The following is a 27,737-nucleotide window of genomic DNA, read 5'->3' on the forward strand; positions in this document are numbered from 1 at the left end:
ATTACCTCAACTCTGCTGCCCACATTTAGAAAAAAATGAGTTGTACTAAAAAAAGTAATGGTCTACATTGGATAGATTTTTTTTTTTTAAATTAGCAGTTCATTTTTTTTTCTAGCACGTCTTATCATAGCACCATTACTTCTATACAAAACCAGACACTACAATTTTCTTAAAAATCAAAACTGAACTCTAGTTTCTCAACTAAATACATTTCCATAAATCTAGTTTGCAGAAAACCAATACACTTAAAAAGTTCATTTCAAGTGATGTAACAAAATGACCTTCTATTCAGCCCATCAGGAGAAAGCAACAAAATACACCAGAACAACCGTATCATCAAAATCTTCTCTTGGAAGCCCGTAACTGAAAATAACTACCAATGTCAAAAAGTCAGTTTAAGTAGCTGCCCTCAAGAGCAAGTTACATACTGATTTGCAAAGATGTGACAGAAGTAAAAGCATAAAAACACCAGCAGCTTATACATTATGCTATGTCACTAATGATAGAAAAGTGTTTATATAGTCTGTAAAAGGTTACAGAAAAGATCACAATGTTTTCCTGAAAACATTATACATTTATACCACGACGTTTAGTGGAAAACTTAATAATTCACCATTATCAAGTTACTTACCTGAGAGATAAAAATTCTTTTGATCATCTTGTTCAGTGAACCAAACAAGAAAGAGCTCTGACAGCCAACCAAAAGATTACTCATCCTGCTATAATTACAATTAATTTAAAAATGAAAGGCTTGGATAAAGAAAACGTTTTCCTGGGCAATGTGTGAATACACAAGCAAAGTTTGTTTACAATATTTAGCCAAGCTTTCCTTATTCCTTATCCAGAAGTGACAGTGTTATTAAATTTAAGATAATCTTACATGGTATTGTACAAAATTTTTTTAATCAATTGCAGACGACACCAAGCTGGGCGGGAGTGTTGATCTGCTCGAGGGTAGGAAGGCTCTGCAGAGGGACCTGGACAGGCTGGATCGATGGGCCGAGGCCAACTGTATGAGGTTCAACAGGGCCAAGTGCCGGGTCCTGCACTTGGGTCACAACAACCCCAGGCAACGCTACAGGCTTGGGGCAGAGTGGCTGGAAAGCTGCCCAGAGGAAAAGGACCTGGGGGTGCTGATTGACAGCTGGCTGAACATGAGCCGGCAGTGTGTTCAGGTGGCCAAGAAGGCCAACGGCATCCTGGCCTGTATCAGAAATAGTGTGGCCAGCAGGAGTAGGGAGGTGATCGTGCCCCTGTACTCGGCACTGGTGAGGCCGCACCTCGAATCCTGTGTTCAGTTTTGGGCCCCTCACTACAAGAAGGACATGGAGGTGCTGGAGCGTGTCCAGAGAAGGGCAACGAAGCTGGTGAAGGGCCTGGAGCACAAGTCTTATGAGGAGCGGCTGAGGGAACTGGGGTTGTTTAGCCTGGAGAAGAGGAGGCTGAGGGGAGACCTCATCGCGCTCTACAACTACCTGAAAGGAGGTTGTAGCGAGGTGGGTGTTGGTCTCTTCTGCCAAGTAACTAGCGATAGGACAAGAGCAAATGGCCTCAAGTTGTGCCAAGGGAGGTTTAGACTGGACATTAGGAGAAATTTCTTTACTGAAAGAGTGGTCAGGCCTTGGAACAGGCTGCCCAGGGAAGTGGTGGAGTCACCGACCCTGGAAGTATTTAAAAGACGTGTAGATGAGGCGCTTAGGGACATGGTGTAGTGGGTATGGTGGTGTTGGGTTGATGGTTGGACTCGATGATCTTAGAGGTCTTTTCCAACCTTAATAATTCTATGATTCTATGGTCCCAACAAGACGGAGTATTATGTGCTATTACTGCTTTGTACTACTAGTATCAGCAAGAGTACACATTGCTGCTGAAATGGAGGTTCTGATACATACTTACTGCTTATAAGGTTCAGATCTGCTCAAGTATTAACCACTTCGCTCCCTCAGTTTCTACTTCCAATACAACCAAAAAGATTCCAAAGGGATTCAAGCCCTACGTTATCTTCAAAAACAGAAATAAGTTGACTCCATAAAGCTAAACCAGTTCAGAATAGAATAAAACTTCTTGTTGGAAAATACCAAACTAAACAGGAACACACAGAAAATACCTACATCTGTAGGCCCTGACTTCGGATCCCTTATCTCTACCAGATCTCCCTTTACCCTGACAGGATCCATATGCCTCCTTCAAAAGAAAAATCTGTTGATTTATAAAAGGCTAGAACTTTTCAGCTCCTGGATTTACTTTACTTATTCCAAATTGTCTCTATTCTACTGATGCACACTTTTTTTTTTTTTGGTGAGGATATTCCAGAACAGTATGATAAAACAAAAATCTGATGGTATTTTCTGCATGCACTCAATTCTTTAAGGTTTATGATGGAGCAAGAATCTTCAAAGACACTTTCTGATATTAACTTCTTATCTCAGCATCCAAAACAAAGCAGAGAAAACTGTTTTTTACACTGTGTACTTTCTAGCCTCACTCACAATTTAGATGAGTGGGTACAAAGCACCCACCAATTATACATCTTGTATAATTTCATGGGGCAGAGATAGGGAACATTAAAAATTAAGGTTAGCCCTTCAATTTGAGATTAATCATATCTTCGCAAAAACCCTGCAATTCAGCCACAATGCAAATTACATGTGATAATACAAAGGGAAGGAGCTAAACTCCATAAAAGTACCTTAAAAGGAAAAGCTAAACAAGTATGTCCTCTGTAAGAGAAATACTGATTAGCCTCATTAAAGAAGAGTTGGAGAAGACTGCACTTCTTAATGAAAAAGATAATGCTAGTAAACACTGGTATTCAGTTCAGTTAGTACTGATAGCAGGCTGACTTGCTAAAGACAGCTGAAGTACTGGATGACTCCCCAGGGCCCAGCAGCTGATACAATAGCTTTATCAAATGGGAATGGTACCATTCTGGACTCCAGCCTGAAGCCAACAGATCCTGACTTGCCTTCTGCAGACTGATCATTTCCAAAACTGTATTTTTGGAATTTTCTCTCAGACAGTCCCAAAGTTAGTGATGTGAGTCTGTCTCAGCACAGGATTTGAAGGCAATGCAAGTGAACATAGAATCATAGAATAGAATCATAGAATCATACAGGTTGGAAAAGACCTCTAAGATCATCGTGTCCAACCGTCAACCCAACACACCATGTCCACTAAACCATGTCCCTAAGCGCCACATCTACACGTCTTTTAAATACTTTCAGGGATGGTGACTCCACCACTTCCCTGGGCAGCCTGTTCCAAGGCCTGACCACTCTTTCAGTAAAGAAATTTCTCCTAATGTCCAGTCTAAACCTCCCTTGGCACAACTTGAGGCCATTTGCTCTTGTCCTATCACTAGTTACTTGGCAGAAGAGACCAACACCCACCTCGCTACAGCCTCCTTTCAGGTAGTTGTAGAGCGTGATGAGGTCTCCCCTCAGCCTCCTCTTCTCCAGGCTAAACAACCCCAGTTCCCTCAGCCGCTCCTCATAAGACTTGTGCTCCAGGCCCTTCACCAGCTTCGTTGCCCTTCTCTGGACACGCTCCAGCACCTCCATGTCCTTCTTGTAGTGAGGGGCCCAAAACTGAACACAGGATTCGAGGTGCGGCCTCACCAGTGCCGAGTACAAGGGGCACGATCACCTCCCTGCTCCTGCTGGCCACACTATTTCTGATACAGGCCAGGATGCCGTTGGCCTTTTTGGCCACCTGGGCACACTGCCGGCTCATGTTCAGCCAGCTGTCAATCAGCACCCCCAGGTCCTTTTCCTCTGGGCAGCTTTCCAGCCACTCTGCCCCAAGCCTGTAGCGTTGCCTGGGGTTGTTGTGGCCGAAGTGCAGGACCCGGCACTTGGCCTTGTTGAACCTCATACAGTTGGCCTTGGCCCATCGATCCAGCCTGTCCAGGTCCCTCTGCAGAGCCTTCCTGCCCTCCAGCAGATCAACACTCCCGCCCAACTTGGTGTCGTCTGCAAACTTACTGAGGGAGCACTTGATCCCCTCGTCCAGATCGTTGATAAAGATATTAAACAGGACCGGCCCCAGTACTGAGCCCTGGGGAACACCGCTCGTGACCGGTCGCCAACTGGATTTAACTCCGTTCACCACAACTCTCTGGGCTCGGCCGTCCAGCCAGTTTTTTACCCAGCGAAGAGTGCACCTGTCTAGGCTGTGAGCCGCCAGCTTCTCTAGGAGAATGCTGTGGGAGACAGTGTCAAAGGCTTTACTGAAGTCCAGGTAGACCACATCCACTGCCTTTCCCTCATCCACTAGGCGGGTCACCTGGTCATAGAAGGAGATCAGGTTGGTCAAGCAGGACCTGCCTTCCATGAACCCGTGCTGGCTGGGCCTGATCCCCTGGTTGTCCCGGACATGGCCCTCAAAACGAACCACTCCATGATCTTCCCCGGCACCGAGGTCAGGCTGACCGGTCTGTAGTTCCCCGGATCCTCCTTCCGGCCCTTCTTATAGATCGGCGTCACATTGGCGAGCCTCCAGTCGTCCAGGACCTCCCCAGTTAACCAGGACTGCTGGTAAATGATGGAGAGCGGCTCGGCAAGCTCCTCCGCCAGCTCCCTCAGTACCCTCGGGTGGATCCCATCCGGCCCCATAGACTTGTGAGCGTCCAGGTGGCGTAGCAGGTCATTAACTTCTTCCTCATGAATTATGGGGGGTTTATCCTGCTCGCCGTCCCTGTCTTCCAGCTCAAGGGGCTGAGTACCCTGAGGATAACCACTCTGACTACTAAAGACTGAGGCAAAGAAGGCATTGAGTACCTCAGGCTTTTCCTCATCCTTGGTGGCAACGTTCCCCCCCGCATCCAATAGAGGATGGAGATTCTCCTTGGCTCTCCTTTTGTCATTAATATACTTATAAAAGCATTTTTTGTTGTCTCTCACGACAGTGGCCAGGTTGAGTTCTAGCCGGGCTTTTGCCTTTCTAATTTCCTCTCTGCACAACCTAACGCGATCCCTGTACTCTTCCTGAGTTGCCTGCCCCTTCTTCCACAAGTGATAAACTCTCCTTTTTTTCCTGGGTCCCAGCCAGAGCTCCCCGTTCAGCCAGGCCGGTCACCTTCCCCGCCCGTTCTTCTTGCGGCACATGGGGACAGCCTGCTCCTGCACCTTTAAGACTTCCTTCTTGAAGAACGTCCAGCCTTCCTGGACCCCTTTGCCCTTCAGGACTGTCTCCCAAGGGACCCTCTCGACCAGTGACCTGAGCAGGCCAAAGTCCGCCCTCCGGAAGTCCATGGTAGCGGTTTTGCTGGCCCCCCTCCTTACTTCACCAAGTATCGAGAATTCTACCATTTCATGGTCGCTAAGCCCAAGCCGGCCTCCGACCATCACATCTCCCACCAGTCCTTCTCTGTTCGTGAACAGCAGGTCAAGCGAGGCATCTCCCCTGGTGGGCTCGCTTACCAGCTGCGTCAGGAAGTTATCCTCCACACACTCCAGGAACCTCCTACACTGTTTCCTCTCTGCCGTGTGGTATTTCCAGCAGACGTCCGGAAAGTTGAAGTCCCCCTCGAGAACAAGGGCTAACGACTGGGAGACTTCTGCCAGCCTCTTGTAGAATATTTCGTCTGCCTCCTCATCCTGGCTAGGTGGTCTATAACAGACTAGGATATCTGCCTTGTTGGCCTTCCCCCTCATCCTTACTCACAAGCACTCGACCTCGTCATCACTACCATTGAGCTCTAGACAGTCGAAGCACTCCCTAACATACAGGGCTACCCCACCGCCTCTCCTTCCTCGCCTGTCCCTTCTGAAGAGCTTATAGCCATCCATTGCAGCACTCCAATCGTGAGACTCATCCCACCATGTTTTCGCGATGGCGACTAAGTCATAGCTATCCCGCTGCACAATGGCTTCCAGCTCCTCCTGTTTGCCGCCCATGCTGCGTGCATTGGTGTAGATGCACTTGAGCTGGGCTGCCGATTTCTCCCCCAACATTGGCGTGCCGCCCCTAGGCTCTTCCTCTCTCAAAGGCAACAAATACGTTCTATCAGAACACTGCTTGAGACTCATCAAATACCTGCAGAATATTAAGCCAATATAAAAATAATACACAACAAAAATAAAAATCCCACAGCCAAATATGGAAGTTGAAAAGAACAACCAAAGCTACTTACACAGAATCCAGAATAGGAGAGAGAAATTTGTAATACAGATCAAAAGTAGAGGTTTTGTTCCATCTTTACCAAGTGCTTAACAGAAACTGCAGGACAACTGTCTTCACAGCCACAAAAGAAGCATGTAGATGGCACAATGTTTGTCCAGCTTACACATATGGCTATAATTAAAATTCTCCAGCTTTCAGTAGCTGCACAGCAGCATCCCAGGATGAACTGACATATATTGAACCAGCTAAAGGAAAAGCAGTACCTCCTGAGTCACCACTTTTGAGGAACCCCTCACATTTTGAACACATCAGCAGCTTAACTAAACATCTTATCCTTCAAAGACAGGTCATTAAAGGAGAATAAAAGTGTTAAATCTTCTGGGTGCTTGAGTTATTTGATGACTGTGAGGAAAAAAAGACAAAGAATCATGTTCCCACAATATTATAGTTCTCTCTCTCGCCCCATAAACTGATGAAAATCCTTTGGGAGAAATACTAGACTTTCTTTCAAAAGTCTACCATAAAGTTAACGAATATCAGACAACATTACTTTTAATATAATTTTCATTAGATCTGGATTTATAATTTTGTTGTTTGAAAGTATTCTTATGAAGTTAAATGTGCTCAAATTTAAGATATTACTTTTAGATTCTACAAACTCTTCAAAAAGTCATTTGGTCTTCATTACTGGTGAATCTTGTTTTATATAGCTATACATAGTAGCTGTATGTAGCCATTTATAAAGAACACAAATTCAGACAGTGACTCACCCATAAAATTATGGTGGTTTGTTTTTTGATTTGTTTTTTTTTTTTTTCCTACATATAATAGCAAACACAAAATATATATTAAACTGTCTGTATCACTCTATTACTCCTTGCCCCTCTTCATCCTTTCCCATTTTTTCCTGGGTGAGGTGGGGAAAGCAAAAGCAAGAGGAAAGAAAATACAGCTCTTACCTTTAGGCAAGGAATCAATAGGAGGTAAAGGTTAAAGACAGATTTATACTTACATCTCTGACTCCCAAAAGATCAGTGCCTGAGGTTTCACCTAATTTTTTTTGATTAGAATAATGCAGCACATAAGTCTTCAAAAACAGCTATTAGGCTCACCACCTGCAGTAGTTGTTCTGGAAGCAGTACTTTTACAGATGGTAGTAAAATTGAATTTTAGTTTAAGAAAGAAAACCCTTCGGTTTTACTCTTGCTAAAACTGTTACTGTCATCTTACAGCCAAAACTGTACTACAGAACTAAGAAAACGTTGAAAAAAGGTCCTGTTTTACTTTATGCTAAACAATATCAAACTGCAGACACCCATCAAAACATGGTCCTGCTCATGTTTCAGCTCCAGTCAGTCTCACACTCTCATTTGCTTCAAATATAGCAATATAGCATTTATGCAACGTCAGAGCAAGCAAGATCTACACACTAACTGAAAGCTGGTGCTCGCCATCTTTAAAAACAAAAAAGAAAAAAATCAAACAAAACCCAACCACAGGTCATTCCTAAATGTCAAAACAACTCCCCACTCCCAAATGCAACCTTCTGTTGGACCAGCAAGATCATCCTACTCGCCTCATGGTCACACAGTAAAAACGCTGAAAGCAGCAAAAGAGGGGACAAATACACAACTATGGAGCCAGGGAGAAAGGAGAGAGATGAAAACCATACTGTGAAATTTCACCCTAGTGCAAACACATATATGTTAATATTTTACCTTAAACTGGAAATCTGCAAGTTAAACAAATTGCTTAACATTTTTCATAAAGAATTACACAGTATTTAGAAAGCAAATGTTTCCATCTCTGTAACAAGTTAAAATGCAAAACTAGGTTTATCAGCAAATAAAGAAAGCAAGCTGATTAATTAAGCTATACCAAGTACCTGTTTTCTGCAATTGGAAAAAGTGGATTTCAGAGCTTTTTAATATATGAAGTAAAATACAATGGCAAGTGAGACATGCAAGACTGGAATGCCATTGGGTTAAGAGTCATTTGGCATTAGAAAGGGATACTTTCTGAAACTGGTATCAGTTTTTTAAATTACAAGAAACAAATGTTAAGCTTCCGACGTTTGTTAAAAAGAAATTAAATATTTGTGTAAATAAAGACAAAAGACCATCACATAAAAATTTAGAGAACATATTCTACCTTTAAAATGTGCTTTTCCCATAATTATTTATTTCTAGGATAAAATTCTAACAGTACTTTAAAACAGAAAATGAAAGGTTTTACTTGGTATGCAAAGTAGGAAAGTCCTTCCTCCAATAGTTCTCCTATCTTACCTGTATCTTCAATGAATTGCACACATTTTTCAACAAACAGAGGTATCGGTTTCTCAGGTGTAACCAGATCCTGTAGGGGCATCCCAAAGTAATTACTTTCCCAGTTTCTGCGGATTGGAGGATTGAATGTCTTAGTTTTCTTTTTCGGCTACAACAAAACAGAGTTATTTAAGTAATATTCAAGTAATATTTTAACTAACTCATATTGCAACCATTCAGTAAAAACAAACAGATCATACATCTATTAGACATTAAAATTCCTCTATGGCAAACTGAATAAAAATAAGTGTACATTGATAATAGCATACATTAGATAAAAAGCACTCAAATAACTTCTAATAGATTTGGTCATTTTTGTACCAAATTAGGAACAGGATGACCCAATGCACCAGTAATTGAAATATTATAGGAACAAAAATAAACACACTACTTGTTTAGAGTGCTATGACAAGTCTTCACATACTAACTTACAGCACCACTCACATTTGAACCACACCTCTACAGAAATTTTTAGGATAAGATTGTGAAGTGTCATATCACAAAAAAAAATTAAGTGTGTTCTGTATGCGTCTCATTAAAGATACTAAATAATATTTATATTGCAACTATGCTAGAAACATGATGATGCAGAATGTATAGCAATCAATCTCAGAGTTAGAATTGCAGGCACTCCTATTACGCATGATTGCTTCGTTACAGGCACAGGATTTTAACCAAAAGGAGCTTTGCACCCCATCAAATCTAATAAGACGATGAGTTTCATATGGAGTTTTCTTGCTTATTTTGATTTCCCTCCCTGCCCTCCCCCCCCTCCCCCCCCACAATAGGGACTTTTATCAGTTCAACTGATAAATCACCTTTGGATGATTACAAGAATTATATTGTATCAGATACCATGTTTCATCCCTGAATGTTGATGAAAATATTCAGAGATGGCCATATAGAGTGGTCAATCAATCGGCTGTACAGTGGCAACTGAATGTGGAAACTGAATGAACATGACCATTAAAATCTAGCATTTTATCTTGAAGTTTATATACAGTAAGAAGTTAGTTAAAAACAGTTACATTTTCATATAAAAGCTCTTCAGTCAACATCTAATAGTACAAAATAAAAGAAAAACAAAATGCACAACTAGATTTAAATTTAGTAACAAGGTTTCTAGAACTTTATAATAAGATTACACCTCAATTAACTATTAAGACAAAACATGTCTCATTTCTATGTTTTACATTTAGAAAAGTCTTGAATTTCAGTCTCTTTGTGTAAAAAAAGAAAAACAAACACGGGTTAACTTCTAGACTTTTGTACCATCAAATTTACTTAATCAGTCCTTACAGACTACCTAGAACTTCAAGTTAGCAAGGTCCATATTCATGATTGACTTGCCCACTGAGAATTAATGAGCTGAAGTTGAACTCTATGGGGGAAGTGGAAACTACAGCCTAAAGAACATTTCTCCAGCCGTCACCCTACAGCACCTGTGGAACTTCTCCAACACTTGACAAAAAAATCTGTTAATCAAAGCCTTTCAATAACCTAATTAAACAAGTAAGGCTTTTTATGTGGAATTTCTCTTTGTAAGACAGCTTGTGCTTCTTGAAATCAGCAGCAGAGTACCCATGATCGACCACGGTAACAGAAGGCTAACAAAAAGTTAGGCTTATCTTTCAAATTTGGGATTTCTATAAAAGGTTTGGCACTTATAATTTAGAAGGAAGGAACATTTATTAGAGAGTTCTTCAAAACATTAGAAAGAAATTGCTCTCCAGCAATTCATGTCTCCCCAAGTTTTATATTAACTGAAAATTTAATAAAAACTTTAGAAAAAAAAGCTTAGGATAAAACTTTAGGATAAACTGTCATGACTAAAGCAGACAATATCTCAAAGCATTCTTTTCAACTGTCAACTCTTTGCATAACTTCTGTTCATCTTGGATAAGATATTGATGGTTCAACCAGTATGTGCCTTCAGATTAGAAACAGCTCTTTTTCTTCTTTCCTTCCTTCCCACTACGACAAGTGCCCTGCTTTGAAGTTCCCAGTACTCTACCTAGTTCATTGGCCGTTTTCTCTTTAGTGGCAAAATTGTATTTATTTAGGCAACAAATGTATCCAGTTCTGATGAGCAGCAGCTGAAAGGGCCAAGCTGAAGCTAAAGAATGCGTAAAACTCAGCAAAAACATTTTTGTCAAATGTTGAATGAAAGATCATTTTAGAGATACATAAATTAATGCAATGAAAAAAGCAAAAACAAATTGAAATTATTTTTTTCCAAGGTGTTCGGTGCACATCCCCACCATCTTAGAATACATGGAGCAACACTCAGACTGTGTATTTCAGACCCAGCAGATAGAAAAAGACTGTGTGTGTCTCTTTGATTAAGACATAATATTAGCATAACATAATTAAATATAAACAAATTTTGTTGGTGTGAGTGGAAAGCAGTCTGGTTAATGGAATAATAAATAGGATTTTACAGAATTTTTATGACTATTATAATAGTAATGAATACTGTGTAGAATACCTGGAAATAGTATGAAATATCAAATATGTCTGCAAAGCCAAAATAAAGAATGTTGTTCTCTAATAATTGTCCTGCATTTAGAAGAATGGTTGTAAGGGACTGAGATATCAAGTATGGCATTATACACTCAAAAAAGCAGAAATGTTTCTTGGATGAAACGTCTACCTGAAACAATCAGTTTAATCTCCAGTTTGGAAAGTGAGAATTTGTCTAAAGAATTTAAAGAGGAATAAAGAATAAAAGAAAAAAAGAAAAGAAAAGAAAAAACCTCTTGAAGTCCTTTTCAAACTCATCTAGTAGGAGAAGAGATGATCATTGCAGGGCTATTCCATAAACATGAAATTAGGATTTCACAAGGCAGACAAAGTTACAATAATAATTTTATCAGCTATTTCCCATTATGTATTTTGTCTCTCTCCTGTCCAATATTTACTAAAATATCTCTCTTATGATTTCCCTTTTTTTTTGTGGCATGTGAGCGGGTAAACTCTCCAATGACAGCGCAGATCAAATCTTCCTGGAAATAACACTATCTGTACTATCTTCACAAAAGAAATACTTCCACAAATTAACAACAAAACTTTATGGTATTAAAAAACCACCACGTTATTTCCTGATTTGTGACTTCCATACTTCCTGAAGTTGCATGTCTAGACTTCTTAAGCGGAGAACTTGTTCTGAACAAAACAGCATGTTACTGTGCAAAACACCTGATCTTTGTCAAAAGATCAATTGACTTCAGGAAAAAAATACAGGTCTTATTTGTAACAAAAATAAGCTTTAGTGAAACCTTCTTTTTTTTTAATCTCTGTTCCCCACTCTGAGAAAATAGCAACTTTTCTGATCCATCAGTCATAGCATGGAACTTTTAAATCTGCTAGTCAAGATAATGAATATCATAAATTTTTCTGTGTAAAATTAACTTTTAGAAGTTCTCTAATGAAACAATATTTAAACAAAAACACTGTTAAACATTAAATTATTAATTTAGTTAAACAGCACCTGAAAAAGGTGAATCATTTCTAAATTCCTAGATTTTGGCGGAGATGATATGATATTGCCACAGGTATTTTTAGTTCAATAGTTCTGCCCAATACAACTACTCCCCACGATTTGGCAGTCACCTAATACTGCATACAGCGAGCACTAATCTAGGCAAAGACAATCTTCTATGCTTCTTCTACATCATAATAAAGAAGGACTAATAGGCACCAAGTTAGAAAAGACAAGAACAATCAGAAAAGTTTTGTTAGTTATTCCTAGCAAAAAGCTCATTGTTTCACATACCACTGTTTCATGTTAGTAATTAAAACACAAGCCCAACACCATAAAGCTGAAATCCTTAGTTTTCATATAAATCTGTTTTTTTTTATAATTGGTTGCTGCACTAATGTTGAGCTTTCCAGCATGGGTTTCACCACTTGCTTCTTGCCAAAGACAACTTCTCTTCATACCCTAACAGAGCTTAATGCCAAACCTCCAGCTGATCCTTATATATTTTGGCAGGAAAGCATTTTAACTCTGAGAATCCCAAACTTGCCTTGCATTGCTGATACCAAAAGCATTTACCTGCAATACTGCTTTAATTACTGTAGTTTAATCACTGAAATGTGTTACAAAAGATTAGCTGAAGTCCTCTTAATAAAAGACAAGGTAAACGTGAAAACATGTATTCTAGCATGGCACAGTATCCAATTCTTGATTTCAAAACTAGAAATATTATTATAAAAAGCACAAAACTCTGAAAATGTAGATTTAAAGTATACTCAAGATTAATTCTCTTGACTGTAGGTACCAGGGAACCGGCTAAGCAGCACTCATCTTCTAGAGAGAAAATAGGCTGATACTTCAGCCAGCTGTGAGTCTTGAGAGTACCATGCACTTAAATACAACTTTTTAAAATTAACTTAGAAAACTAAAAAACTGCCCAAACCTATCTATCAAGCCCCTTTATGGATGGGCTGCTCAGTTTAGCAATTCCTCTCCCTCAAGAGTGGCTCCCCTTCTTTTTTTCCTCTCACTTCCACCCTACCAGAACCACCATCATAATTTATTTATCAAAGGGGGAATTCAGCCATTTCTCAGCCACCTCCCATACACTTCACTACTACTTTTAATACAAAGGAAATTTTCTGCCTGCTTCATTTGCAGTCAGCCCTAGGGTCATGGAGGGCAAAGTCAATATTTTCAGGACTATTAAAATACTTCATAAAAGCATGTACCATGAACAGCATTCATTTTATAGGCTTAATAAAGTATTTGTAATCTCTAATTCATGGCTAGCTCATCAGAACCTACACTACATATGAATTATGCAGATGATGGTCCCTAACATGCTCTCTCTTTCTTCCCCTTATGCCTTCTGCCATTTTTAGAGTTCCGGCTTGTTACACTAAATTTTAAACTACAGAGGCTCAAGAAGGCATATGGCTCCAAATATGCATTTTAAGAGTGCTAAATTTGAACAGATGAAAACTGAAAGTACAGATTTTGATATTTCCTATACTCCTCTGAAGGAAAAAAAAAAAAAAAAATCACTGCACATTCCAGTCTGAAGTAGACAGTACTTTGCTAAGTCAACCACTGAATTTACACAAGAACAGCTGAACAAAAATGTAAGCTGATCTCCCACTTGTCACATGTTTACCATAGTCTTATTAAAACTGAGATCAACACACATGGGCTATACAGTTCCTGACACTATTTCAGTAATAGTTACAACATAAAATTTCATATAGTTTTGAAATTATGAGAGCAAACAAGTTGAAACATAGAAAAATAGATGTCAAATCTTTACTACTTAAACAGTGTTCTGAAACAAGTCAGAGTAAGATGTGAGAATTCATCTAGGTGCTACTGGATTGTTCTTGCTGAAATACTGAGACAAGTTTTTAGATTAATTTAAATTAAAAGGCATCTTATAATCATCTCAGTGTAAAGGAAAATGGAAGAAACGCAATTCACAATCTTGTTTGGAAGTAACAAATGTTGTTTGCAAACAAGGTTTTAAAGGGCTGTTTTTCAGATTTAATTTAACAACACAGCTGGAAACTCCAGTCACAAAAAAAAAAAAAAAAAATCAGACCTTGAATAATAAAACTATTGACTATTGGTCAAAAGAACAAAAATAGTGAAACTTTTTCAGATTTAATAACTTATAACAATGGCATGTCAAAGAATTATCACTGGTCAGTTAATTTACTATATTGTTTACAAGATATCTCTAGTTAGGATTTGTTTTCAGAAGTACTTCAAATTATTTCTTCCATACAAAAAAAAATGGAAGATACTCATACTAATCTTATTCCTACTTTTACAAATGTATTAACAAAATAATTCTTCTGTAACAAGGCAAGAAGCCTGCAGAATTTATTTCAAGATGAGACTCTGCCTTTCCCTTTGCAGAAATTTATTTAGGATATTTGCTGTTCTTGATATGCTGGGGAGGAACTAAAACTAAAATGACGATACTTTTTAAGAAGGGGAAAAAAAATACAGCCTAAATTAGACACTCAAAGTGTTCACAAAGATAAGAACTCTAAATTAGATGGGTAAATTTTTAATACTCATCAATTCCATAGTAAAGCTAAATAATAAGGGTATTAATTGTAACTATATGGAAGAGCTACAGGTTTCCAGACCAGACAGGCTCCCTGCTATACAGAGAATTACTAAATTAAGACAAGGGTCAAAAATAACTTGCAATTATTTAATGTAGTAATAATAGTAATAGATAAATCAATAATAATTGATAAATAATTTTTAAAATATTTCTATCAAGTTTGTTTACACATGAGAAGAACATGGTGAGAACAATGGAAAGCCAAGGAGAACTGTGGTTTGGGCCTCATATCAATGCATAAACTGCATGACAGTTGCAGCTTTAAGGTTATTGCACACACATGAAGAGATTCCTCCTGTCCAAGATGTAAGATGGCTTCCTCCAGCAAGTTCCTTATCCTCTAGGAATGTTCACTGCCCTTTCATGTCCTAAAATGTTCTGCATTTTCTCTCTGTTGTTCCATATCTCCGAACTCATCAAGTTAAACTAAAGACAAAATTAATTTATTATATGGCCTGCAAGGCTGCTGCTTTTAAAGAGACTGGTGTCTACCAAGACACAATAATGTTCTATACTAGACAGTGTTAAAGATTCTAATTGAGATAAGCATCTACTTGTAATTCCCAATTGCAATTTCTGGAAGACACACAGATGAATGAGCACACATCTCAGCTGGAGAGGTCTAACTTGGCAAAGCTGAAACAGCTGAGGCAAAGTTGCCTATGAACATTGTACTCTGTGCTCAGTTCCTCCCGAGTTTGTGAACACTGGTAAGGAAACAAATAATCAAACATAGAAAGCATGTTGATACAGGGGAGAATTCACTCCGGAAAATGCATCTAATCCAAGAGATACTTCGTGTAACAACAACAGAAAGGACTAGGTGCTTCTTCATAAGAGAATCTTTTACACAAAAAGTTCCGTAGGGTAAAAAAAAAAGCACATCACAGCATAAGAAATACTGGCATACAATATGCACTTGAAAGCTTTCAAGCGCAGTGTACACACACAATTTCACACCAGCTAAAAAGTCCTATGACTCTGATGCCAGTCTGCTTTCTTTTTTCTCTTTTTCTTCACTTTTCTTCATATACCTCCTTACCAGAAAAAGTTTTATAACAGTCCACTTGTTAAAAGCACATGCAAGGTCATACAACAAATTCTTCAGAACATTTAGAAACATGGTAACAACATAAAAGGATAAAAGTGGGTGTATCAGTATGCTAGACTGATTCAACCTTCTCCATTGAAAACATGTATTCTTTTCTAGAGGCAAAGAAACTACAACAATCAGTTGGTTTTACCAATCTGGACTTTAATAAGGCATTTGATGGTGGCATATAGGAAACTACTGTGTCAACTGGAGTAGCAGAAACAGGATGATATTCAACAACAAAAAGGACAAAGTCATAGACTAATGGAAAAATCATGCACTGGAATGTACTATAACCTGTACTATGCAGTAGGAATGTGCATGTACTGTAATGTACGTGTACTATGTGCATGTACTATACATGCGTGTGTATGTACTATAATGTGCCTGTACTATAAACCACTTGTACTATACGGTAGGAAGTCATTAGCTGAAAATCACGAACAAGAATAGGTCAAAGGTTCCTAAAGTGACAATAACTGCAGCTAAGAAAAAGCTGGATGCAATCACACAATTGTGTCAGGTAGTAATTTCTAGTACAGATCAACAAACATTATGATTATATGATGCACTGCTATGACATTCTTTGCAATACTATACACAGTTTCAGTCATCTTCATTCAAAAACTTAAGTTCAGAGGGCATTACAAAACCTTTTTTAATCTTCTAAAACTCAGGTCAAGAAGCAGCCATATTCTATTCACCTGTTTGGAGGTGACAGACATCACAAAAGGAAGAAAACATTTCAGGAGAAAGGTTACCACAAGAAAAGGTGAAAACTGGAAATTGCAAGAAGATTCCTCACCAGTACAGAGGAAACAGAAGTTCTGGAGGAGTTTTACAGAATAGTGAGAAGGAGGGAATAAAAGTTTTCAGAGGAATTATTTCTGCAATAATTGAAAACAGAGCTCAAGGATGGTTCTTCCAGTTCTGACTACCAGTATATAGAAACAAGATCTGAAAACACAAACATGGTGTTATGGACAACGGGCAAATAATTCAGACCAAAGCACACTTACTTAACTGGTCCCAGTTTTAAATTGTTTAATTTCCTTTGGTAGTAAGCAATGTTAGAGGACCTCCCAAGTAACATTACCTGCTCGCCACAGATTTGTCATTGCTATACTTTCCGCAGTAAAACATTTTAAACTTGTGCTTCCGAATAGCAACAAGTAGAACAATTCTGAGTATTTACTTATGCATTTAATAACATGTGTTCACAATAGATTTTTTTAGAAGTTTGGCACGTATGTGTTAGCAGATCAAAGTATGGCTGTTAATTTCAGGGTTTTAAAAAGGAACTGTTGTTTTTCCTATTCTATTGTTTGCTCCCTTCCTCCTTCCTACCCATCCAGCTCTTGCCTTCTTCCCTTCAATTTTTTACCTGAATCCTACAATCACTCTACATCCATTCCCTGCCTCCCTATATCTGTCCTAGTGCCCATACCTTTATATGATTTCATCTTGTAAGTTGGGAGACTGGGGTCTGAAAGCATCAGGACAGAACGAGCATCCTTCAGCAAGGTCATGTCTCTTTCTTGAAACACATTATCTTTAAATGTTTTCTTATTCTGGGCCTGCCTTTAAAACATTTTCCAGAACCTCCAAGAGGAAAGTAAATACCACTTTAAGAAACCTTCACTGTGTTTAACTTCAAAGTAATTATCATAAATGGGGGGGGGGAAAAGCCAAACCCAAAAAACCCAAAACAAACCAACGCCCCCCAACATAATTTTAAAAAAATTCTAAATGTAAAAATCTGCATAGGCAAATGCTGTCTCTAGATGAAACCTGCTTTGCAACTGAAAACTGAAGTGCAAAAACCACAAATGACTGTGCATAGGAGCTTTCTGCAATACCATGCAAGAAACCCACCCAGAAACACCACGTCTTAAACTCCTCAAACCAACAAAGATGAAAGGAGTATCAAGAATGGTACATCCCATTTGGGTTTTAAAAAGCAACAGCATACTACAAAGCTGATTTAAAAAAAAAAAAAAAAAAAAAAAGAATTCAATTTAAAAGAGAAGATCAAGTTGTAATCTTTGACAGAAACAATGAGGACCTCAGACTTCAAAGGTTGAGTTTTTCCAAACAAATGCATTTTGTTCATAAGATTTCTGTATTTCAGAATCACTATAGTTATAGCAAGAGTTACACGTGTATTTTATGTTCCCTTTACATACAGCTGAACAATTTAGAAAAAGTATCAGTAAGAGCTTTAAGAAATATTCAGAAAGGAGTAAAAAAGTTTTATTTATCCCTTTCACATTCAAGGGGTCAAAATTCTCAAAAAAACCAGCAAGTAATCTGTAAATAGTGGTGCACTAACATCCCTCACATGGACTAAATAACACTCAACAAGGAAAATATCATTTGAATCCTTTCTGAGTTTTTGTAATTAAAGACTGCTAGCTGCTCATCTAAAACAACACAGGAAAACATGATGAATAAGTTCCAAAACTAGTAAAACTGCATCTCTCTCGCAAAAAAATCAACAGTTAAAAAAATCAAAGGAGTATATTACAAACTAAAATGACTCATCACATGAACTGGAACTACTCTCACTTCAACATAAATGCAAGTCAACACACACAGAAGTCACTACTTATCAAAAGCACTAAATACTCAACATTCTTAGATATTTTGAATGCTTGCAAACATTTTAGCTATCATGTTAAATTTGCCTTCTCCATCATTACAGTAATTCGTACTTCTCCTGTTAAAAGTTTTCTTTGACTAATTTGAAAGTATCAGCCCTGGACCACAACTTGCAAGTGAAAAAAAAAAAAAAAAAAAAACAAACCCAAAAACCACCAACAAAACCAAGAGGTATGTTAAAGAAAACTTGAAACAACTCTTCAAGAGACTCAACCACTACAAAAACTTAGAACAGCCTGAAACTTCCGACTCAGGCTGCCTCACAACAGGCCAAAGCCAAAAGTGGAAGTTTTGGTAAAGACATCAGGGGGTTTCCTGACACAATGCCAGGAAGAGAAGATCCCACTACACTAGGTCTACATAGTTTAAACATAAATATCCAACTCAGAGGAACTTTCTGTCGACTCAATACAGCTGAGAAAGTAGGAGGATTATGAATACTATATTTCAATTTCTATGTACCAAGATTATTTTAGTCAAAAGTATATAAATTATTGTTTTTAAAAACATTTAAGTTTCCCAAAAAGAATAACTTCAAAGTATTTTTAACCATATGATTTTATACCCACAAGACATCATTATCTATGCTTACGAGTAAGCCTTAAGAAAATTTAGTGCCCTTTAAATCAGTCATGTGTAATTCAAATCACAGCTGTATACTAGGAAGTGCAATTCAGAGTTTAATCCATTAGTAAAATTTAACTATGGTCTACTTGAACAAAACTTATTTCTAAATGCTATCAGATATAAGCTAAAAGGGACATTTTTTAAAAGCTACAAAAGACAATATTGAAAAGGTCGACTTATTTTGAGACAAGAAAGAAAATATCTAACTGACCAGGGACACTCCTGATTTAATGTTAAAAAAAAACTATATGCAAGACAATGATTGTTAGCCTAAAATTAAAAACTAAAATATAAAGAGTATACATCCAGTACCTATACCACAACACTACCTTGATATAATAATTTTTGAAACAAGAAAGAAAATATCTAACTGACCAGGAACACTCCTGATTTAATGTTAAAAAAAAAAAACTATAAGCAAGACAATGGTTGTTAGCCTAAAATTAAAAACTAAAATATAAAGAGTATACATCCAGTACCTATACCACAACACTACCTTGATATAATAATTTTTAAAACAGTAAGTCAAAAAATAAGTAACTATCAAGCATAAAGATCAAAATAAAACGTAGACATTTTTCAAGCAGAATGTCACATTATTATTTAGAAACCCATACTGGGCTGGCATTCTGTTCCCTTTATTGTGTTTGAATAGAGAATGGTACAGGTAGCACAGCTTTCAACTTGATTATTTGCTTGCCCACGCTAGGAAAATGCAGCAGTCAGTAAAACCACTATACAAAGTTTCCCTTACATGCTCTTGTTTTAGAGTTCCAGGTAGACAATTGAGAATTAAAAAGAAACCACCTCTTTCATTCACCAGCCCTAAACTTCATTCCAACAGCCAGAACTGCAAGAACTGAAAGAACCAGTTCTACCAAAGAACTCATAGAGCAGCTTTTTTTTTTTTTTTAAAAAAAAAAAAAAAGATGTTATGATTAACAAAGAAGGATCTGTGGACGAAATTCTGCCTTCACTTACTCACATGGAGGGGAGACTGCCCATGTACATACAGAGGTGAAAAGAACTGAAATGTATTGAACAGCTGATTAGGTAGACAAACCATCTCATTCCCTCAGGTTTGCTAGTTCCGAGCAAGTTAAGTAGAAATGTGGACAAAAATCAAACAATGCTACATCAAAACTTTAAAGCACCTGTTTCAAAATAGGGTGCAACTCTTGCATATTTTGACTCTTCCCTTCTCACAATGCACCAGAAGTTATAAATAAAATTTAAATCAATTGACTTACCTTCTTATCTTCTTTTGCTTTGTGGGTTTTCTTTTTCATTTTTTTATCATCCAATTCTTGATCCGATGTAATAGCAGGGTTATCTATGCCACCCTTCCATGTTTCGACAGGTGAAAGAAGTGGGTCTTCTTCACTTCCACGATGTCTTCCTTTTCTTTTCGTTTTAGAGGTGGTGAAAGCCTCATCATCACTCGCATCCGAATGTGTTCTCCTATAGTAAGACTTAGCTTTGCTGAACAGAGTCTTAGACTTATATTTGTATTTTGAAGGCCTTCTTTCCCCATGACTTTTGGATATTCTATCAGAAAACCCATTTTCTTCCTCACTTTGGGTATTTATAACAATTGAATTTCGAACTTTAATAATACGATTCTGACTATCATCTGGAACCGCGTAGATATCATCTGCAAAGCCTTTATGTTTGAAAATAGTGTCAATAGGTTCAGCATAGTTGTCAGATTGGTCTATATCTTCTGGTGGTGCCACAGGCACTCGAGAAGGTTGTTTCCTGGGGTTTTTGCCAATACCTGCCTCAATTGTTTTTAGAAGATTAGGATCCAGTTTTTTCACATTTGTTCTTGGAACAAGTGGTTTCGGTTTTATTGGAGGAGGCACTTTATGGTTGCGTTCATGGTCATGACAATTGAGTGGTGTACTGTGAATAGGATACTCATTTCCTTCCAAATCCAATCGGTACTTTGAACGGTCACTAGGTGCTGGGAGTAACCTTACATCATCACCAATTGGACTGTAAGGTGGTGGTCCTTCAGTATCATCCTCTGAATCTGGATAATTATAGTCAAGGGAACTTCCTCTGGGAGACCTTGGAAAAACATCTTCACTTGGATGCGTTGTTTCCCTTGTGCTGTCTGACATATAAGAACTTTCAATCATGTTTTTCTTCTCTAATACATCACTGAAGAACAATGTGAAAACCTCAGTTTGACGATGATATTGAGATAATGAATATAAAGCTGTAAACTTAGCAGTAATCTCTGTTGCTATGTGTTCTCCTTCTGTCATGAGTTCCTTGATTGCTTCATTCTCAAAGAAGTCTGCCTGGCTATCAGTAACAGCCACTAACTGGACAGGAATCGTATCCTGAACTTCAGAAAGAAATGCCCGAAGCATTCCCATGGATGCCTTCCGCTTTGCAGAATAGACCAGTATATATCCGTGAACAAGTTCATCTTTCCTTACACCAATTGAAGAATGATATGATAATATAGTTATCTGTATTCGACGCCTCTTTTCACCTATTATTTTATCAAGCATCAAAGAATTATTCTGGCCAGCCTGAGCAGCACTACAGGAGTGAGAGTCAAGGAAGGGTGAAAGAATAAGATCCACACTAAATGGATCACCACACATGGCACACATGACGATTCTTAAGTCAGCTTCTGACAGATCTTTAATGGTGGGAACCGGACTTACAACATCAAAATTGTGTTTAACTGCTTCCAGTACTCCCCTCAGAGCTTGTTTTATTTGGGTCTCATTAAATTTGCGTGGATATGTACCAGCAGGCACATCTACAAAAGGACATTGTAATTTGTTGGCCAATTGCTGTCCCTGATGTCTCAGAATAGGTAGATTCTTGCTAACACTGTCCCTCTGGTTAGCCAGTATTAATGTAAATGGAAGATTAGCCATATACTTGTCTCTTCTTATCTGAGATGCTTCAGCCCTTATTTTTGCAATGCACTCCCCAATAAAATTCAGTGATTCAATAGAGTTAAACACACAGAAACAACCGTGTGGTTTGAAGGTTGAGGTCCACAATTGAGTCAACAGGTACGGGGATTTTGCATCAACTGGCCTAAGATCTAGTTCATATATTTTTCCATCTAATGCATATTCATCATCAGTGGATTGTGTCCGAATTTCATTTGCCAATTCTTGTGCAAGGCCATCTTTGCCCAAAATGAAAAGATTGACTTTATCAATGTTGGCACTATCATGGTATAAATTTGAGCGGCCGTGGTCTAGTTGCAGAAGACTGTTGGCAAGTAACTGCTCTACTTTAATGTCCGTGCAATTTTGGCCACTGAGACAAGTTTCTTTAGTTGGGTGATAAACAAATCCTATGTGTTTAAGCAGAAGAGATTCTCTATCAGGTGCAAGTTTCTGTAAAGCTTTGTATCTAGGTTCTTCACTCAGAACTGCATGAATTTCACTCATTTTATCTGAGCTTGGTGTTGCATTAAGATCCAGGTCATAAAACAGCTCTGAATGTTCAAAAAGCATTTCCTGAAACTCCTCTTTGGCTTTTTCAACAATCTCCCTCTGATGCCTACCATACACTTCCTTACTATCTGCATCAGTGATGTATTTGAATGCTTCGTCCTCCACTACAGAACATATAACTTCTTCCCATGGCTGTCCGGGTGAAATGGACTGGATTTTCTCAAGAGTTTTTTTGAATTTCTCCTTCATTTCAACCCTCCTTTTTTCAGATATAAGATGCTGCACATGGTTTTGATAAACTTTTTCTGCCTCTAGCGTAGTGAGAAGGTCAAATGGAATCCTTCTGTCATTCACTTTATCTATATGGTCAGTTTCATCCCAGGGTGTTTTTTCAAGCACTACAAAACAGGACTGGAAGTCAGGCCTTTTCTCCATTAACTTCAAGGCTTCTGACCAGCTTAAGAGTTCAATCTCATCAAGATTTGACAGAAGAGTATTAAGGGCTCTTGGCAATGCATTAATGTATTCTTCTTTTCTTTTTCTAATATGTTCCTGTTTAAGCTGCTCTATGTGTTTTGAAAACGTATTTTTGGCCTTTTTTGTTCCTTCCAAATTTATGTACTCTTCATAATCAGGGTGGTTTTTCAGTTTATTACTAACGGTTTTCCAGGTTGCATGATAGTCTCTCACAGTTTGGACAAGTTTTTCAAACTTATCTGTTGCTGTAACAACTAACTGTCTTTGAGTTTTATAGGCATCCAGATAGGGGATTATTTTAGGTTTACCACGAGTTTTATCCATCATCTGTACCAGTGCAGTAAAACATGTTTCAACATTGACGTTGAATCTTGCTGACGTTTCCACTACCACAAGGTTCTTCTTGTTTGAAGCAAAGGCCTGAACCTCTCGTAGATAATGATCCACACATTCATCACATTTCGTTGCTGCTATTATTATGGGTTTTTTAGATTTTGAGAGCTGGATATAGAGATTATTCACAAATTTAAGTTGATCATCAAACTTCCTATTGCATCCTTGGCTTACATCAATGCACAATAAAAACCCATCTATGCTTAATTTCCCTTCAGGCATTTGTTTTTGCTCAAAGTCTTGCTCTAAGCCTAGCTGATCTGTGCAAATGTACATTAGTTTTTCTGCTGACTGCAGTTTGGAGGCAGCTGCACGTTTTATATATGGTTGCAAATTCGTACTCCGATGAGGCAAGAAAGTCTGATCATCAATGAACTCAGTCTGTTCAATTACATGAATTCTGCACTCAATGCCATCCTCACCACTTTGTGTTACGTCACCCCAGTACAAAAAGTGATCATTGTTAACAACTCTTCCTCCAAAGTCAATTGTGCTAAGCACAGAGGTATGCTCAGGATAATATTCATCTGCTTTTGAACGAACGAATCTATTGCACAAACACGACTTTCCAACTCCACAATTACCTTTATCCTTTTCAGTTCCAGACAGTCCAACAACACTAACAGCATAAGATGGGGGACGTGGCTCTTTGTTTTTTGCCATCATAACTTTCCTCTCATCCTTTTGCAATTATCAAGGTAACTATATGTGGTTTTCATTCTGGAAAGGTTCCTACAAATTTAAGTTGTATATCCGGGGTTCCAGAAATAGCTTTCAGTTGTTCTTGCTTTAGCTTGTCATTGAGAGAACCTCAGATAATTAGGATGAGGAGCATCATCTTCCTAAAGAAAACAAAGAGGGAAAAAAATTTTAAAGATTGAAGGTATTTCTTTCTAATATTCATTAAAGAAGAGATTTTAAAAAGCACTTTTGCTTGCTCACCCTGAAATTGTTTTCTATGTATATGAAAATTTTACCGCTACTTTAAATGAGATCTTAAACTAATAATTCATTCATGTTAATGCTATTTATATTATAAATTTTAAAATAAAGGGGTTTTTTTATTATAAATTTTAAAATAAACAGTATTTTAAAATAAACAGATGAACAGTTTAATAACAGTTCATCACCTATTTTGATAGGTGATCAGCATACTTCTAAAAAAAAAAAAAACACAACAAAAAAACCCACACACCCAAAATCCCAAATTACTGTTTTCCTTCATAGCTTATGGGCACTAGACACTAGAAAGCATTTTCCACTACAATAAATACAACACAAAAACTCTAAACCCAACCCAATACTCACATACACATACTTCTATTCACGCTCATACTTCCACTAGACAGCATGCTTACCTAAGTGAATAACACTACTTTTGTGAGCATTTGTAGGTTTGGTGTTAGGTTTCAGTAAAGAAACTTTCAAAATAAGAAGCCGTAAAACCAGGAAGTTGGCAATGTGGCTCAGCTGCTACCTATTTGCAGAAGTAAACTACTTTATTTGTATACTAAAGGTAAACTGCTTTTAAGAAGTTTCTAACCTGAATTCTACAGAAAAATACAAATATTGTCATACAGATACTAGGTACAGAAAAGTAAGACTTTTGTCTGAGATTTTAAGATTCCAATGTACTATCATTCCTTCTGTCTCTAGGAAAAAAACAAAACTTTTAATAACTGTAAACAAAAACTACTATATCCACTCAAACTTCCACAGAATTGTTACAAGGTTCCAGTGGCTTTATTGAAACTGTTGTCAATTATAACTATTACCACTAACTCTCAGTTATTAATTAGAAGACTTGACTTCTATACATACTGCAAATGGAAAGATATTTACTGTTTTAGAAACAATTACATTAGGAGGAAAACATAAAAAATTGAATGGCTGAATGACCGGGCCCAGCATGTTGTGACTAGTGGCATGAAATCTAGTCAGGGGCCAGTAACTAACAGTGTACTCCAGGAGCCAATACTGGGGCCAATACTGTTCAACATCTTCATTAATGACTTGGATGATGGGGCAGAATGTACCTTCAGCAAGTTTGCTGATGACAAAATTGGGAGGAATGGCTAATATACCAGAGGGTTGTGCTGCCATTCAGGGAGACCTTGACAGGCTGAAGACATGGGCTGACAGGAACCTCGTGCACTGCAAAATCCTGCATCCAGAGAAGAATAACCCCACGTACCAGTATATGCTGGAAGCCAACTGGCTGGAAAGCAGCTTTACAGAAAAGGACCTGGGGATCCCAGTGGTCAGCAAGCTGAACATGAGCCAACAACATGCTCTTGGGGCAAACAAGGCTAACAGTATCCTGAGTGGCATTAGACAAAGTATTGCCAGCAGGCCAAGGTAGGTGATCCTTCCCCTCTACGCAGCACTGGTGTGGCCACACCTGGTGCACTGCACTGTGTCCAATTCTACAGTACAAGAGAGATACGGAGCTACCGGAGAGAGTCCAGCAAAGGGCCACTAAGCTGATTAAGGGACTAAAGCATCTCTCATACAAGGAAAGAGCTGGGACTGTTTAGTCTGGAGAAGAGAAGGCTCAGGGGGGATCTCATCAATGTGTACAAATATTTGGAGGCAAGGTGCAAAGAAGCCAGAACCAGACTCTTTCCAGTGGCATCCAGTGACAGGACAAGAGGCAACAGGCACAGACAGAAACAGAGGAGGTGCCATATGAACATCAGGAAACACTTTTTTATTGTAAGGGTGACTGAGCAGTGGCACAGGTTGCCCAGAGAGGTTGTGAAGGCTCCTTCATTGGAGATATTCAAGTCACCTGGACATGGTCATGGGCAACCTGCTCTAGGTGACCCTGCTTGGGCAGGGAGGCTGGACAAGATGACCTCCAGAGGTCATCCAGAGGTACCTCCTACACCGTTCTACAATTTTGTGAAAATATTTTGATAAAAATACTTTTCTCATTTTCTTGGTAAAAAGAAAGCTATCACACGGCACTACAAATGAAAGGTACAACTACTACACTTAACATATTTGGGTTTACATTTGTGAAGTACAAAATAACAACATAAATGTATGTAAACAAACCTGTAAATAGCCTTTATATGAAGGAAAAAGTATAATGAGCATCAATACTGAAATTTTAGTCTCAATATCTCAGCTTTATTTGTTATGTATTTCGTCATTCTTAGCAACACTTTGTCGAGAATGGTACTTTCTCAATACTACCTTCCTTTAGTTTAAAAAAAAAAAAAAATGTGTAGGAACTGTCATCCAAAAAGCTTTCAAAATCTGCTTTAATACTTGTAAAACTACTTGACGACTACTAAAACACATCTGAGTTTAAGACATGCAGCAGTAAAGGAAGTATTTGTATCACTAAAAGTTGCAATAGAAGATAAAAATATTTAAACCTTTAATATCTTGTATAGAATCAATGCCTGGCCAACAGAACTTTCCAACTTACTAACACCTAGAAACAGAAGACTGACATTCTGATCAGAAACATAGTATTTATGTAACAATATTTGTAATGAAATTCATTGACCAAAATATAAAATAAAAAATACATATATAACAGCTTTCAGTTACAGAAATCAGTCAAGGAAAGTATCTTTTTTATAAAAAAGTATAAATTTCATTACAAAATGAAGAGGAAAGTAAACTTGGTCTAATTTTTATACTTGAGAGTTTTTATATTGCAAGAACTGAAACTTTTATGCTGTGTTTTGGGAATTATTTTTCTTTTTTTGGTTATGTCAGTTTACTCAAAGACACATTCAGAAAGAGAACTTGTATTTTAAATTTTGCTTTTTACTGTTTCCAATGTGTTTTTTATATTCTTAAAACACAGAATTTAGAGCTAACAGAAAATGGCTCTGGGAATAAAAATACTTAGCAAAAGTAAATCCTTCACCAGCAGTGTTTATATTACTACAAATAAACCCAGTGTTTTCTTTCTAAAGCAAAGCTTATCATAGTAGCATCATTCAAACTATTAGAATGAGAAGTTTAGTCAGCACTTCCACTATAAATGTTTTCTGTTTACCATAGCACAATACAGATTTGACATGGACTAAACTGGAATACAAAAATCTTCATCTACGGGACTATTTCATTTAATCAGGAAGACGCTGTCAATTTGCAACTAGTTTATACGAAACAATCAATACTTTCAGATACTCTACATCCTCACGTAGCACAGGTTCTTCCTCCTCCAGCAATAAATTTTTTATCAAATCGATACATTTTGAAGTGAGTAAGTACAAAGAGTAAGGTGAAATGGGACACTGACAAAGTGAAAACAAACAGAGCCTCTCACAAAATTTCTGACATGGAAGATTTTCACCATAGTGGGAGCTTCTAAATATGTTTAAAACCAGTGTGGTTTTCTTTTCATTTTTTATACAGTTTCTACTCTGCACTGATTTTACAAAGCAAAGTCACAGAATTAAATCTATGTTAATTTAGTAATAAACCTGGTAAAAACCCAACATCATAATGGCTTCACATTTAATAT

At 37.9% G+C, this 27,737-nt stretch overlaps 1 protein-coding gene across 4 annotated transcripts in view; it reads right to left on the reverse strand.

Annotated features, from left to right (window-relative positions):
• ARHGAP5 (Rho GTPase activating protein 5) overlaps positions 1–27,737 on the reverse strand; it is a 59,801-nt gene that overhangs the window by 23,559 nt on the left and 8,505 nt on the right. For 2 of the 4 annotated variants that reach the window (XM_075151696.1, XM_075151695.1), the window contains exons 3-4: positions 20,189–24,087; positions 8,409–8,556 (exon numbers count right to left, since the gene is read on the reverse strand). In XM_075151696.1, coding sequence (XP_075007797.1) covers positions 8,409–8,556; positions 20,189–23,911 — 3,871 coding nt within the window. In that variant the 5' untranslated portion in view covers positions 23,912–24,087. Of the gene's footprint in view, positions 1–631; positions 720–6,013; positions 6,037–8,408; positions 8,557–20,188; positions 24,088–27,737 lie in introns of those variants that run through there. The other 2 variants (XR_012673892.1, XM_075151697.1) reach the window with 2 other exon arrangements.

The sequence above is a fragment of the Calonectris borealis genome, chromosome 5 (assembly GCF_964195595.1).
Source record: "Calonectris borealis chromosome 5, bCalBor7.hap1.2, whole genome shotgun sequence".
NCBI lineage: Eukaryota > Metazoa > Chordata > Aves > Procellariiformes > Procellariidae > Calonectris > Calonectris borealis.